General features: G+C 28.6%; 1 protein-coding gene across 1 annotated transcript; it reads right to left on the reverse strand.

The window, feature by feature from the left end:
* Positions 1-256: 256 nt before the first annotated feature.
* LOC107457397 (uncharacterized) lies at positions 257-16,929 on the reverse strand. Its single transcript, XM_016075554.4, has 3 exons — positions 16,782-16,929; positions 5,027-6,622; positions 257-2,243 (listed from the first exon to the last, which is right to left on the reverse strand). Exons 1-3 carry the CDS (start codon positions 16,803-16,805, stop codon positions 2,049-2,051), a joined length of 1,815 nt encoding a protein of 604 aa, XP_015931040.1. The 5' UTR covers positions 16,806-16,929; the 3' UTR covers positions 257-2,048.
* Positions 16,930-17,152: the final 223 nt, after the last annotated feature.

Below are 17,152 nucleotides of genomic sequence, written 5' to 3' on the forward strand. Positions count from 1 at the left end.
ATATAAAGTTTGCTTCAATTTTGTCAAAATTGTTTAAAACTTTACTGTTTAATGTAACCCTATAAACAATCTCTGAAAATATTTGTTTAGAAACAATTATTCTCGTTGTAAAATATTATCCAAGTGAAACAAATACTACTCATAATTTTTCAGCTTTATTCCAATTATAAAAATTATTTGCAGTACTATAAAAATATTTACATAATATATTAACAAATACGTATATAATTTTTCCTTCACAAAGGTTTAGCAAGATTTTCTAAATTAAAAAAAGACCTACTAATGAAATAATGATTTGGCAATGAAAATAAAATGAAATATGTACAATGATTGAAATGTAAGAATTGTTACAAAAATATAAATGTGACATACTTGCGATCAGTTAGAATCTCCTAAATAATAATAGAATTTGATGAACATATAAATTTAGATCCAAATGAAAAAGTATGAAAAATATTTTAAGTTACAGCTTGCGGTTAAATTTTCAAACAACGAAATAATTTTAGAATAAAAGAATTAAGTAATAGCTTGTTAACCAACTAGAACAAAGTTTCAGAATTAAACTTGTCGGTAAGAAATTTTCCTAATTTTTTTTAGATAAAATATAACTATTGGTAGTACTTTCAGTATAAATGTCTTCAACAGTTTTCATAGATTTTAATTACTTTTAATGTCCAATGAGCAGTTTATTAGATTATTTATAGAAGTATAGAATAGTTTTTTCTCCTCTTTTAAAAATTGATTTCGATGATGAGTTTTACTGTCTGTACACCTAATATTGAGCATCGTTCAAAACAGCTAATTCGTCTACTACTAAGTAATTGTTAAAAATTAATATATTAATGAACTGCTAAAACAAATTCGTGTTATTGTTAGGCTGCTTTTTTATTAGAACTGATTGGTAATTGATTGATAACATATTTCAATTTCTATAAACTTTCTCTGACAAAAATATGCTTCATTTTTATTGATTACATATTTCAACTTAAATGAACTTTTTCCGAAAAAAACAGTGGCTCATTTTGGTTAGCAACATACTTCAATTTATAATAACTTTTTCTCACAAAACTGTAGTTAATTTTAATTGAAAAAAAAGAGTGGCTCATTTTGGTTAGCAACATACTACAATTTATAATAACTTTCTTTCACAAAACTATAGTTAATTTTGATTGAAAAAAACAGTGGCTCATTTTGGTTAGCAACATACTACGATTTATAATAACTTTCTCTCACAAAACTATAGTTAATTTTGATTGAAAAAAAAACAGTGGCTCATTTTGGTTAGCAACATATTTCAATTCATAATAACTTTTCTCTCAAAACTATAGTTAATTTTGATTGAAAAAAACAGTGGCTCATTTTGGTTAGCAACATACTTTAATTTATAATAACTTTCTCTCACAAAACTATAGTTAATTTTGATTGAAAAAAACAATGGCTCAATTTCGTTAGCAACATACTTCAATTTATAATAACTTTCTCTCACAAAACTATAGTTAATTTTGATTGAAAAAAAAACAGTGACTCATTTTGATTAGCAACATACTTCAATTTATAATAACTTTCTCTCACAAAACTATAGTTAATTTTGATTGAAAAAAAACAATGGCTCAATTTGGTTAGCAACGTGCTTCGATTTATAATGACTTTCTCTCGCAAAACTATTGTTAATTTTGATTGAAAAAAACAGTGGCTCATTTTGGTGAACAACATACTTCAATTTATAATAACTTTCTCTCACAAAACTATAGTTAATTTTGATTGAAAAAAACAGTGGCTCATTTTGGTTAGCAACATACTTCAATTTATAATAGCTTCCTCTCACAAAACTATAGTTAATTTTGATTGGTAACACATTTCAACTTATCACTTTATCGAATATGGGAAATTTAAATCGTGTAATAGAATAACTGCAATAAAAAATAACATTGAGGTTCGTATTCAAAAAAGTTGAGCAATCCGTGGTATTTTCAGTAGTTCCAAGAGCCTTAGGAGAATTCTAAACTTAGAGAAATTCACTAGTAAATGTCTTCTGATAGCTAATATTTCTATGATGCTGTCGTTCTAAATCCAAAGACGGGATGCGATTCGTACTTTACAACTTTAAGTTGTCCCATTGCATCGACGAAACTGTAGGAACCCTTGACTAAGCCATCAGCATCTCGCTCTTCATATCTTGCCATTGGATTGTCTTTATCTCCGGTATTGTAGCCGAATTTGTAAGAATGAGCGCCTTCTGTTCCCTGCACAAAACATGACAAAAATTTAAAAACAGTACCTAAAATTAACTCATTAGAAAATAAATTTCTATAAAGAGAAATGAAAAGAAATTGCTGATTTCATGAATCATTATTCTAGTATCATAAATTTTGTAAATGTATAAAAACAAAGCTGTATTGGTAGACACTCTACACAATGTGGGGGGGGGGGAGTCACATCGACCATGTCAACTTTCGTTTATGAAAAGGTACCCCAACATGGAATCGAGCTAACATGTCTTAGATACCAGTGAATTGGAATTGTACTTCTCTAGTGGTAGACACACTACAGTACTCCCCTACCAGAATTATATCTATGATGGAATTCGATGAACGGATACCACTAGTTGATTCATTCACTAATTTTGTGAGAAATCAGGTGAGCTGTATTAAGATCACCGTACTTTTGAATGCTGATCGTGAGAGCTGTATTAAGCTTACGGTCGTGGTTACTCCTGCGTTGCTATTAGGAGTCGAGTGTATACAGGCCTACGTTATGTGTAATCGAGACTGAGTAGAAACAGCTCGAGGAGGGGGATAATGGCGCAGTTACGAGTAGCAAGTCAATTGTTTTATGTGGACCATCCGTGTTCAAATCGAAGTGGGAGTTTCTGTCGAGGTAGGCGTGTTCACATCACGTACGGGTCACCAATGTGGGGAGAATCAAAAGTGCTCACAAATCGACACTTAATGAAATATTCTTTGATTTAATTTACATAGAGGTTTTGTATATTGTAACATTTTACAAGTCAAATTTTAACCTCAACAGTGTTAAGAAAAGAAAAATGCTTATTTATATTCCCTTTCAGGACGATAATGATAATGATTAATAACGATTTGCTTGAAAAATTTGTAAATTATTGTTTAAGCCAAATTCTTAACAAGTGTTTCTTTTCTTAAATTTTGTTAAACTAAACAAAGTTTTAATTTTGCTAATAATAGTAATAATCAGAGGTGCCAACTTGCTTCGGACAGCAAATATATATTTTAAAGTGGTAGTTTATCAATTGTGATTCTTGGTTTAAAAAATTCAATTTAGTATATTTCTATCCATCACTATTTCTAAATAATTCGTAGGCTTATATAATTCACCACTTTACAGTACTTATCTCATGCTATACCTTTTAAAAAGCGAGTGAAAATAGTCACATATTTGCAAAATTTACTTAGTAGTTATTTACCGTTTTTTTAATTATTTTTGCATGTCCGGAGCAGTTGGCATCTCTGAATAATTGGAAATATTCCTTTAGAAGATGTAGTTTTAAGAAAATAGAAAATCAGCAGTGGGATAATTTGTTAAAGGAAGCAAAGAAATTCGACATTTGCATTTGCTTCGACGAATATATGTGTTGATTCATCATTCATGGCAGTTAGCTTTTACGCTTTGTAGGTCTTCAAGCAGCAACAAACATTTTGTTTTAATACTTAATACTGCGTTTAAAAAATCACGTTGATCTAAACAATTGCAAAGTTGAAATAAGAGCCCTGTAAAGATACCGTCGTGTTATTTAGCTTAATAAAATTATCAAAATTAGTGTTTGCTTAGAATTTTATCTGATTTTTCACTGGCACTGGACAAAAAAGCATTCATTTTTTCCTTTTTTTTTACCAATGCGTACCTGGATAATGACCTAGGTCATACAGGCACCTGAAGGGAAAAATTTGTCGGCCACTCTTTTGGCCCATCAAAGGTGGGCCAACGTTGCTCACAGTAAGGACAGATAGTACAGAGAAGGAATAAACATTCATGCCTGGCCTGGGATTTGAACCCAGAACCTTTCTGATGCAAGGGCAGTTCTTTAACCCTTAAACAGGCCGGTCGGCGGCAAAAAAGCGTAGAAAGTGGTATGAGTTCATAACCACCTCTTGAATGCTGGCAATAAAAGCTTGGCTATGAAGCAAGGGCAAATGTCAAGCTTTGGGTGTACAAATAATCCACTATGAAGCAAGATGCTAATTTGTATTGATAACCGTGCTTTTAATATTGGGTAATTTTTTACAGGAATTCAAAAGATTACAGGAATTTTTTACTTTTTTTACGACTAAATATGTAAAACCTTAAATAAATTTCGTCGTCGTTTCATTAAGTAGTTTCTTCTTCTCTTACTGAAGCACATTGTGGGCATTAATTTGAGATTCTGTTTTAAGCACTAAAGTTATTCATATTTGTGTTTGAAAGCTCACAGAATAACTTTTTTGCATTTAAATTTCATTTTTAATGAAAGTCCTTATAAAATGTAAATTTGCTGTGTAAGGTTACATAGAGAGTGTTTATTCGCTTTGTATTAAAATGTACTATGTATTAATAAGTATTTAAATAATGCCGGGATAGCCTGGTTGGTAGGGTGATGGGCCCATGTTCAACAGGTCGTGAGTTCGATCCTCGCCAGCCTAAGTGAACGATGTGTAGTAAACGATGACGGGTGCGCGTTAAATCTTCCGAGTCACAAAGTCCTTCATGTACTCATAACAAATCAATCCGTCTGGGGTACTGAATTGGGGATTGATCAGGTCAAGATCTCTGTTTCAGATCAAAATTACGATCTGTGGATGAAGGAATGGATGTTTTAATGGGTCCGCCCTATAAATGGGCAGTGACGCGTGTGTGGCTGAAGTCGTATTATTGAGCATAGATGGTGCTACAGAAAAACAGGAAACGAACCACCTGCCTTAAATTCGCTTGGTTTGACCAAGCAGGCTTGCTGATATTGCCAAGTGGCATTAGAAACAACACAACATTATTTAAATAAAATATTTCATTATATTACCTGCTCATGAAACTGTTCTCTCACAGGTTTTCCATAATTAGCTCCGGCTAAAAATAGCCTTCCTTCTTCAGAACCTAGAATTGGTGCTACGGTACGCTTTTCGGTTTTGTGAGCTGTTGGAGGTTTCGAAGTATAATCATTTTCAAAATAATCATTTTGTCGTCCGTGGATTTCGTCAGATGGCCGTGTACTGTATCGCTTTCTTGATCCAATTCTTGGTCTTTTAACAGAAGTTTTTGGATACGAGGACACTGGCGAAGAGGTTTTTGTGTTTCGACTAGATACTGGAGAGTTGTGGGGTTTTGATGCAGCGTTTCTGGATCTACTACGATATTTCTGTGGTAAATTTGATGTCCGGTGGTACGTTGGTCCGGGAGCTATATTGGGAAAAGCTGATTTACGAAAAGAAGGTTTCGAAAAGTTATCAGAATTGATTGGTTTAAAATATTCTGAACTCGAGTATATTTCTGGAGTCGGTGCCTTATAATGACTGGGATTTGAATATACATCAGGGTTAGGTGCCTTATAAAAATCAGGTTTCGAATATGCATCAGGATTAGGTGACTTGTAAAATTCAGGTTTCGAATATACATCAGAATTTGGAGACTTATAATATTCTGGTTTAGAATATGTATCAGGAGTTGGTTCTTTATAATAATCTGGTTTAGAGTATGCATCAGGGTTTTGTTCCTTATAATTATTTGGCTCTAAGTGTGCATCAGGATTCGGAGACTTATAATAATCAGACATTGAGTAAGCGTTCGGATTTGATGATTTGAAATAAGCAGGCTTATATAAATCCGGGGTAGATCTATAAAATTCCGATTTTATGTAAGAATCTGGTTTTGAAGATTTGTAAGAATCTTCTTTTGGGTATTCTTCTTCTTTTGATGATTTGTAATACTCAGAATTGGAATATGGTTCCGGATTTGAGGGCTTATAATACTCAGATTTTGTATCAACATAAGGTGAATCCACATCTGAAGAACCTTTAGGCGTTCTTTCAAAACTTCTTGGATCATTCATGTCATAGCCGCCACTTGAAAAACCTCTTTTAGGAGTAAATTCCGCACTGCTGTCAAAACCGAAATTTCTTGCTCTTTTTGAACGATCTAGATTGCGGAATGTTGGGAAGATCTCATCATAATTTGGTTTGTAAAAATTTTTAATATCAAGAGAAGGTCGTGGCACATAAAAATCTGAAGCAGACGCACCAGCTTGTTCCTCATCCTTCGAATCTGGTTTGAATTTCAGGGGTCGTAAGCTCGGAAAGGCATTTTCGGCTTTTTTGGCTAATTCGTCGTAATATTCTTCTCTTTTGTCGCTGCTACCTCTGGGTTCGGGAGAATTGAGAACGTCATTTTGACTAGGATCTTCGTGGTTTGGTTTTTGACTAGTTTGCACGATCTCCTCCAAGTAGAGAGGCTCATAAGCTTCTATCGTCGGGGAATCAGAGAACTCATCACTTTCTCTTGAAATTACATCCACTGCTATAATTGGGATCGAAATGTCTTCGCTTGGAATTTGGTCACCAGTAGGATTCTTTTTAATACTTTCTGCTGAGATAATTGTTTGAAGTAGAAATAATACAGCAATCTGAAAAAAAAATTACAATTTACCAAAATACTATCCGAAACGAACAGAGCTACAATAGTCAATTTTAAAAATGAATCATAAATATTTTTGGAATATGAAACCATAGCTGTTTATGGTAAAATAAAATTTTGAAGTTAGTATATATCTCTGTTTGACTAACAGAGAAATATTTTCGTTCGGGATATTTCCGTGGAATTTTGCGAGAGTCGGTCGTGGATCCGACTGTAAGCCGACCCCATTTTAGTGTGCAAATAGTTTCTGAAAAATTTCCCGTATATATATATATATATATATATATATATATATATATATATATATATATATATATATATATATATATATATATATATATATATATATATATATATATATATATATATATATATATATATATATATATATATATATATATATATATATATATATTTATTTATTATTTTTTTTTTCAATTTTGTTAATATTATCATTCCAACAAAAATCTGATCAACTTCTTTTTTGAAATTTTGTTAACTGCTAGTTAGTCAATCTATTCTTAATATCGTTTTTTTTTATTTATTTATTTTGTTTTGCTACGCTTAAGTTTGCTTTCGTCTTTCTTTTTAAACCAATTTACAATTACGATGTTATTCAATTTTTTTTGGAGGTTTAGTTCGCAATATAAAGAGTAAATTTTATGTGAAAGCAATTATTCTTCATTTCGAAATATGCCATTTTCACACTAAAGAATGCATTATGGTGAGATCTTCTCTACTTTTCCATTTATCCCAATTAGTTTTTACATATATATATATATATATATTATATATATATATATATATATATATATATATATATATATATATATATATATATATATATATATATATATATATATATAATATATATATATATATATACATATATATATATATATATATATATATATATATATATATATATATATATATATATATATATATATATATATATATATATATATATATATATAATATATACATATATATATATACATATATATACATATATATATATATATATATATATATATATATATATATATATATATATATATATATATATATATATATATATATATATATATTATATATATATATATATATATATATATATATATATATATCCTCCAACTTATGAGGATTTTGAAAATAATTCTTTCTAGTGGTAGCGAACCAAAGTAGAAATTTTTAAAGCAAATGGATCTCTCATAAAACTTTTATCAGAACTTAAGAATCTAGCCATATGGCCTGCACTTTTATAAGTAATAGTTGACAAGTTACGCTAAAATTAATTTTTTTTAAATATTAAGACATTAATTTTGCTACCGTCTGAAAAGAAGATTTCTGAAACTACGGAAATTCCGTAGCAGTTGGAGGGTATATATATATATATATATATATATATATATATATATATATATATATATATATATATATATATATATATATATATATATATATACACACACACGCTCAGTAGAATCGCAATAATTCGAGAAGTGCGGGCGAACTTTCAAAAACTCGAATTATCGAAAACTTACAAGTTAAGAAATATTTAAAAAAATGGAAACAAAGCAATTTTAACATTTTTCTATTTTGTTGAAAAATATATTACATTTAAAGAAAATTTAGTTACATTAGGGGTACATTTACTGCATTACACCAAGTTGCAATATTCATTATATTACAGCATCAGGTTAATTTTGTCATATGTTTTTTGTTTAAACACACCGCTCACATGTGCCAGTGCTTAATTTTTTTTCACATTCAGTCGTAGAAATCGTCGTAAAAACAATTGTTTACTTCCGGGCTGGGCTGGCAGCTCTTACCTACCCCTTTATTTATAGTGTGATGTAACAATAACAATGAAAAACAGCTCTATAATTATGTTATGATATTTGAAGATTGTAAAATAACCATTCTGTCACAAAAATAATAAAAAATAAATGAATAATCTTGTTAGCATAGACGTGCGAGGAAATATTTTTGATTCCGGGTCTTCCAGAGAAGACACCCGATTTCAAGAAGATTTCCTTTAACAGAAATAATTGCCTGCAGCTAATTAAAATGAAACAATTGTTTGGAGAAAAAAAAATAATTGTCAGAGTTACACGCTTCAAGGTTCTTGAGGCAGTAATTACTATTGTTTTTTTTTCTGACTTTGTATGGCTTTATGGATGAAGTCTGAATTTTTGAATCGATTCTTTATTCATTTAAATTACTCATTAAAAAAAATTTCATCAGACTAATTTACAATTTAACTCGTTAGCATAATTATACTTAAGAAAGGTTGTTAATTCAAAAGATATATACATTTGGTGATTAAAGAAATGTAAAAATTGGACCCAAATTGTTGCATTAGCTTCCTCTTTGAAAGCAAAAATTCAAAACAAATATATTGGAAATATTAAGTGCAGTGATGAATATGAACCTTTAAAAACACATTATATTTTCTTACTTTTGCTACCACTTTTTAAGTTTTTTAAGCGTAAGATGCCTGGGTACACACTTAGAAGCAACATGGTTACATTGGTGATATTTCTTCCATTAAGATAAGCATTTATATCTACCATATTAAATTTAGCAAAAGACTTTGAAATGCAGGAATGCCATGGGCCATGGGAGACTAAAACTGTAAGAAGTGGTAGAATCTCAATTCAATTTTATTTATTTAATCTATTTAATTATTCAATCGTAACTACAACCACGACTTGCATTGCAAATAATTCATATACAAAACAAAAACACCCGTAAATGATCCTACATAGTGTCTTAGTGATTTATTTTCACAATTATTCTTATTGATTATAACTAAGGCCCGGATTTTGATGACATTTGCATTTTTTTGCATTTTTTGCATTTTTGGACCTTTTTTTGTCTTTTAGAGCATTTTTTTAGACTTATAGGGCATTTTTCTTTAAATTTTGGGGCGTATTTTGCATTTTAATGCATTTTTTAAAGTTTTTTGTTATTTTTTTCCAATCTTTATTATTTTTTTATCAATTTTCATTATTACACTGGCTTCCAAACAATGAAGAAAATCTACAGAATATTAACAGGTGAAGCAAAATCTTTTCAAATTGAAGAAGAACTGTCAGTAAGTGAGACCGTCTTTTTCAAGTACGCACCTATAACATCAGTAGACGTTGAAAGAAGCTTCTGCAGGAATGAAAATTTACTTTCAGACAAGAGACGCTCGTTTACATTTCAAATTATCAAAAAACATTTAATAATCCAATGTAATTCTGATATTTAGTAATATTATGAGATGGAAGTTGTTATATCCATTAAAGCTTCTATACAAAATAAAAATATTTTGGTGTCAATATATTTTCCTTTTTTTGTTATTTTAGGATGTAAAACAAATTTTCCAAACTTTAATGAACGTAGAACAAGTATTGCATTGCTTTATATTTTCTGAAATGACTCATAATAATTTTAAAGAGCAAAACATTTTTTAATTCAATATTTTTACTTTATTTAAGGCATTTTTTGCGCAATTTTTAGGATTTTTAAGGGCATTTTTTTCACTTTTTAAGGGCATTAGTTGAGATTTGTTAGGTCATCAAAATCCGGGCTCTAATTATAACACATCAACCAGCCAACCAACAAAAACAGCCCTGTACCTGAAAGAAATATGCTAGAAAATGTTGCTTTTTTAAAAATCCTTTAAATATATTTTTACTAATTATTAGTTATCATACAGGTATGTATTATACATGCTAGTATGATATTTAATAAATAGCATAGAGAGATGTATCATACGAAAAATAATACAATACTGATTTTTAATTATCCATAATAGTATCAATATTTAATTCTCTTTCATCGCCACTTTAGGCAAAGGCCTTTCATCACCACAGAAGCTTTCATCACCTCTTTAAGTCCCGTGAAAGCCCGATTCAAAAATATTTTACTTCTTCTTAACTAATTTACTATATCTTTTTAAATTTAATTTAGTACTTACAATAATACAGGGTTATTCATAATTCCCTCCGCCTGTAAACGCCATTTTTCTTTACTACAACTGGCTTCAGTGGTACATGTTACGGCCATCTATCTTCAACTGCTTAAATTAAAACTTGAATACTTTCGGAATAATTTCATATGCTCTTTTTTGCCATATTTGTCTTCGTTTTTTTACTATAACGCTTCGAAACCCAGGAGGGAATTATGAATAACCAAGAATGTATTAAAAATGCTAATATATTATTATAGATAGTATTCTCTTGCTTAAGAGATTATCCATTAAAAGTTTTTGATTAAAAATCTGTTTTGCGATTTTTTGGAGATAAAATAAATTATGTTTTTCATACATTATACTATATTTATCCTATATATCAAGCCATTAAAATGTGTTTGCAAATATCATAACTAAGCCATCGAAATGATTGAAAATTATTTCCCTTTCAGATCATTTATTTATCACTAGAATTTGTGCGAAAATAATAAGCAATACATTTTGATAACAAATAAGTTTTAAAGCAAATCTTGATAAAATAAATGAATGTGTATCGCGCATTCTAGAAAAATGCATCAATCATCGGATTCGGTCTCAATCATCAAATACCTGCTCAATCATCAAAATTCATTTATGGCTTCACCAAATATATATTTTTTAGAGTATCAAGTCTTCAATCTCGATTTCGTTGCATGCAATAATATTTAACTTTAGAAAGTAAACATTTTATTATTGATAGATTTTTAGATAAAATAAAGTCTGAAGACTGAATTGTCCTCAAATTTATTTTTGTATATATATATGTATAACTGAACTGAAAACATTTTTTTAAACTTTCGAAGAAAATTTAAAAAAAAAAAATTGTAATTGTCGATTGCTGTACCACAAATTATAGAACTGTCTCTTACCGGTTTCCCTTCGGGCCTTGAAATTTTAGTGGTAACAATAAAAAGGCAAATTAATGTGTTTGTGACTAAAACCTCATATTATATTTCAAATAAAACAGATATGTTAAAAAATTCAGCTTTATAAGACCTCTAAATGCAAAACTGATGTCTTGCAAGAGAGAATTTCTTTTAGATTTAATCTTTTCGGGACACAGTCTTTTTTAGAATTGTAATGCAGTTCAATTGTTAATAAATTTATTATTACGTTGCAAAAAAACCTGAAAATAATAAATTCCTACAGTATTTAAAGTTGTAATGAAAAAACAATTAAGGTAAGCAGAATTTGTTTCTTTGATTCACTGAAAAACTCATGAATATCATGTTTTATTTATTTAAATTCTTTATCTGTGGTGGTTGAATTCATAGTTAATAAAATTTTTAAATTAAAAATAGAATCGTAAAGTACAAAATTTGCTTTTGAATATCCAAGGAAAATCACCCTTTGAATTGGAAGACTTTTGTTATGAATTTATTAAGTTTTAACACCAATTAAAATGAAAATTGTTACTTTTTAGTTTTATTTGATTGTTTAAAAGTAAAAATTGAGTAAATAATTGATTTTATGATTTATGTACAATTGCCTCGTAACATTTTTTTGCTTGCCCCTTTCTAGGCAGCTAGTTTTAAGTCTAGGCTGTACGACATAAAAATATACTTCTAAATTATCTTTTTTTTCATGAAACGCTTATTTTCGAACGATTATTACGAAAATAAATGTTCAAATTAAAAAACAAAAGGAAAAGAAAGTATTATATACGTTTAAAATAATGCATTTTTGGTAAATTTATAAAAATTATCCATGCTAGTCCCTTTACCACTTATTTTAAATATTTACATGCGGAGCTGGATAAAATAATTTTTTACCAAGGTTCATTAGTGAAGCATAGAATTTTTTTTTTTACCATTATAAATATAAAAACAAATCTTCCGAAAAATACTGAAGTAATGCAACAATGTTAATAAAAAGTTACAAACAATGCATTTAAAAGTAATATTTTTTAAAATATTTTTTTGGAGTAATATGTTTAATTTTGTGGAAAAATTTCCGTTAAATTGTTCCAGCTGGTTTCTTTTTTGGTAGTCTTTAAAAACGTGATCGGTTTAATATCGCTTTTTGAACACATTATCATTCATTTACGAATCGTTAGTTTAATTTATTTCTTTTCCTATTCGGTATTTTTGCGATCATATATTGTTCTGCTTTGGGCGGGCAGAAATAACTTATCAAATAAATCCCCAAGTTAAGCCTAATCGTTTCCCTCTAACGATGTTTCCTCGTTCATGGCTCTTTTAAACACCAACGACTATTTCGATTTATTTATAGATTTAAATTTGTAAAAACAACATTGCTTTGATGTTTAAAAAACTTTTTATTTCTCAAACTATAGATAATCAAAAACATAAAAGCTAAGTTTCACACTTTTTATTAAAAATGCTCTATTTATGTATCCCTTTATGTTTCCGTGTTAGAACTTCCTAAACTTTATTAAATCAATTACGAAATAAAAATATGCTTTTTTATAATAAACCAATTTATTTGATTTCATCGCAATATGAAACACTTTTCTTTTAAAAATATTTTTTTTCAAAAAACAAAAGAGTTTTTGTTCTTTCATTCTTTTTTATATTTAAGTGTACGTTTCTTATTCTAAACAATGAACTATATTTAATATGTCTGTAAAATAATGGTATGCAAAAATTTTCTAAACTGTTATGTTTCTATATATATGTATAAAATGTAGATTAAAATGATGACGTAATCAGTGGCAGATCCACTTTTCTCACACGAGGAGTCAGATTTCTTTGGTTGTCATTAGAATCAATTTAATGAAAGTTAACGAAGAATTAATTTAATGAAAGTTAACGAAGAATTAATTTAATGAAAGTTAACGAAGAATTAATTTAATGAAAGTTAACGAAGAATCAATTTAATGAAAGTTAACGAAGAATTAATTTAATGAAAGTTAATGAAGAATCAATGTAATGAAAGTTAACGAAGAATTAATTTAAGGAAAGTTAACGAAGAATCAATTTAATGAAAGTTAACGAAGAATTAATTTAGTGAAAGTTTATCTGTGAACCATTTTCGTATCTCTAATTTAAAGGTTCAATCACGACAAATTGGCCGGTGGTGGAAAAGCTATGTGGAAGAGTTCACTTTTACATTGGTTGGGAGGGTTAAAGCGTGTGCCGAATGAGGTGTCTTTATTCGCTTTCTCATTATTCTCCGTTTCTCTTTCGTTTTTACTTTCTTTGCATTCTCGTGAATCGATGGGATAAACTCTAGACTTTCTTTGCATTCTCGTGAATCGATGGGATAAACTCTACCGGTTCCCTTTACTCTCACTTTGCATGCGCCAACTCGTGATACGAAGCCAATAACTGTAATACTTATTCATTATACTTTCTTACTATTCTCTGTTCCTGTTATGTTCTTTATTTTGATTATTATTATTACTCTTAAGTAAAGACTTAACTAAAAGTGGTGTTCTTATATTATAAATACTAATATATTTCCTAATTCGGCATCATTTTTCGTTATCGTTTTACAATTATTAAACGAAGTTAGATTTATTTTTAGTTAAAGCTTCGTGCAAAACTGTGCTCAGTCAATATAGTTTTATATACAGTTTTACCTATACAATTTCATACAATTTTATACAATTTTATATACATTAGAATAATGAATGTAAAATTGTAAAACATTATGAGGAATTAACTTTTTGCATCATTACTAAATAATCTCTTCGGTGAAAAACACTAAACGAATTTTTTTATTTATTGAAACCAAAAAAGTGAAGAAAGTTTAAAAAACAAAATTGTAGATGAAGTTTCAATTTATTAAAATATATATTTTAATAAATTGCATATTTAATAATATTTAATAATTGCAATATATTTTTAATAATTGCAATATATATCAATTTTATTAAAATTGAATCAGAAATTTTTTCTGTGAAAGAAAATCTGTCAATACAATATGAAATTTTTGAACCTTTTAATTGAATAGTTATTAATTTTTAAGTAAATTCAGTTAAAGATTCAAAGCCAAAATAATTGCGTAGCAAACTTGGGAATTAGGGAACGAAGCGAGCAGGAGGTGTAGATTATAACACAAAAATTATTAGATCGAGAATTATCAGTACAATTTTAGAATAATGTTTACGAAACATTCTGATAGAGAAATGTCATTAATGCTATTATCAGTTTTTTTTTCTTTCTTTCTTTTAGTTAGTTAGTTCACGTCATAGTGGAAGATTTTTTGTCTGCAAATTCCTTTTAAAATTTCTATTTTCCGTTATGAAATTGAATTGAAACTATGTGTTATTCTTTGTTTCTGTTTTTTTGTTTACAATTTTTTCGATGTAAAAGAAAAATTAAACAAATTTAAGTTTTTCAATTTTTTACAGCCACATAATGTTTAAAAATAAAAATAATTATAGCATTTCTTTTTTTAAAATTTTAATAAGTTTTGAAACTATTAAGCTTTAAAGTTCTTTGTTTTCTTTTTAAACTTTTTTCCAATGAAATTTATTTATGTAATCCCGAAAAGTTAACAAAAAGTTCGATTTTTTTTCCGTAACATAGCCAATTAGATTGCTTTCATTAAAAAAATGTGCTAGATTATTTTAATTAGAAATATCGGTGTTAATCTTTCTGTAAACTAATATAGTGAGCCTTTGACTAGTGTTCTTCCATTTAATTTATAACCCCCGCAAACCCGACTTTTTTTAGAACAATACCTACTGCGTAGCTTATTTAGGAAAAATTGCAGCTATGGTGGCAGGGAAAAGATTACGTCAATAAGCTTATAATAAAATATAAAATTAATTAAATTATAATTAATTTTAACTAGAACTAATTAAATAATTTAATTATTATTATAATGTTATAACCGCGGTTAAACAGCCGACCCAATTTTTTGGGTTTACGACTACTAATGTTCAACTCCGTAGCCTTGTAATTTTGAATCCAATCCAGAAGACAAGGGAACTCCTGGATCGAGTATTGGGAGAAATTTGTCTTCGTGGAGGACTTTTTGATGGAACTAACCCGCATTTGCGTTACATGGAACGGAAGACCGCGTGAACCTCCCACGGTTAGCCTGACGGCCAAGGGACTCTAACCCATGATCCGTCTACCACTGAGGATATTTCACGTCAGCACTGTCAGTGCGAACCGGATGCGGATTGGTATCGACCAGCCATCGCTGGGATTCGAACCCGGTTCACCTCATTGAAAGGCGAACGCTCTATCCCCTGAGCCATCACGGCTGAAATAATTTAATTAGAATTAAATTAATAATTAGTTGGAGCATTGAATAGGAATCGAAGCTAATTTTTAAGGGTTTCTAATTCACAATGTTTAAATTTGCGCTTAAATTACCTATCCACTCCAATATTCTGGTTTCTTGACACTGCAGATTGTATTGCAAATGTAGAATATTTTATTCCACATAATTTTTTTATAAATTTTTTAATTGAGTAAGTTTCTTTAAATAAATAATAATTTGTTTGTAGATTTTAAAAAATTTATACTTCTTTAGAATTTCTAAATATTTATATAATATTCAAACCCATCTCTCATTTGAAGAATTTGAAAATCTCATTTGAAGTAAAACTTTTTAAATATTTTTTGAATGTTTTACTTCTAAAATAAATCACTTCTGAATCTTCTGTCGTTTTCTTTAAAGTATTATAAAACGAAAAAAGAAACAAGACGTATCAGTAGAAATATGATAAAAAATTATTCATGTACAATTTTTAGGAAGGACCTCCTCTTGAGTATGATGTAGGATATTTCTTTTAGTGCGTAAAACTTTTACTTATTTGTGTTAATTTCTTAAAAATAAGCACAGAAATAATATCAGTTTAGAAATATTTTTTAAAATACTTTCTTAAATATTTTTTTATTTAATTTTTATTTTTTTTAAAATTATTTTTAAAAACAATATTTTAAATTTAATTAAAAATCAAATTTTAAATATTTTGAGAGTTTTATTTGCAAAATAAATAATTTCAAAAATTTCCTTTTTTCTTTTATACATATGTATATAAAATGCAGATTATATATTACACATAAATCTTATTACTAAATTCACAAATTTATTTCAGTTTGGAAAGTCTAAATCTTATATTCTTCTTTAGAATATCCGATGCCAAACGATATTTAAAATTAAATCACGCATTAAGTTCCCCCCATAAAAATAAAATGAAGATCTAATGCCCACTTACCAATGCCGATGAGAGAATCATCATTGCAGATCCAAACTATAGGAACTCGTCTGCCAGCAAGTTCCACGGTTTGATTTAGAAAGCGACAGTGTGACAGAAAACGACCACTTTATGTGGTTTCGGTTGTTCACACTAGCTTAATATTCCAAATATAGGACATGAAAGCCAAGAGCTATCGGGGCAAAAAAAACGGAAAAAAAAAAACGATAAAAGAAGAAAGAAATTTTGAGGAAATTTATTCGGCTTAATTGAGAAAGGAAATCGATGAAGATTGAGAAAACAATTTCGGAAGTGAAACTATTTTATTGTTTTCACAAGATGATTGGCAGACGATAAATATTTTGAATTAATATGTTTGTTTAATTTTTAAA

This window comes from Parasteatoda tepidariorum, chromosome 9 (assembly GCF_982258835.1).
Source record: "Parasteatoda tepidariorum strain Cologne lab strain chromosome 9, Ptep-v5.0, whole genome shotgun sequence".
NCBI classification, from domain to species: Eukaryota; Metazoa; Arthropoda; class Arachnida; order Araneae; family Theridiidae; genus Parasteatoda; species Parasteatoda tepidariorum.

Excerpts from the sequence above, each read along its gene's own strand:
- LOC107457397 (XM_016075554.4), bottom strand. The coding sequence starts at position 16,805 with ATGATGATTCTCTCATCGGCATTG. Across the intron at positions 6,623-16,781 it reads TGATTCTCTCATCGGCATTG|ATTGCTGTATTATTTCTACT; the intron begins GTAAGTGGGCAT and ends TTTTTTTTTCAG. Across the intron at positions 2,244-5,026 it reads GAGAACAGTTTCATGAGCAG|GGAACAGAAGGCGCTCATTC; the intron begins GTAATATAATGA and ends TGTTTTGTGCAG.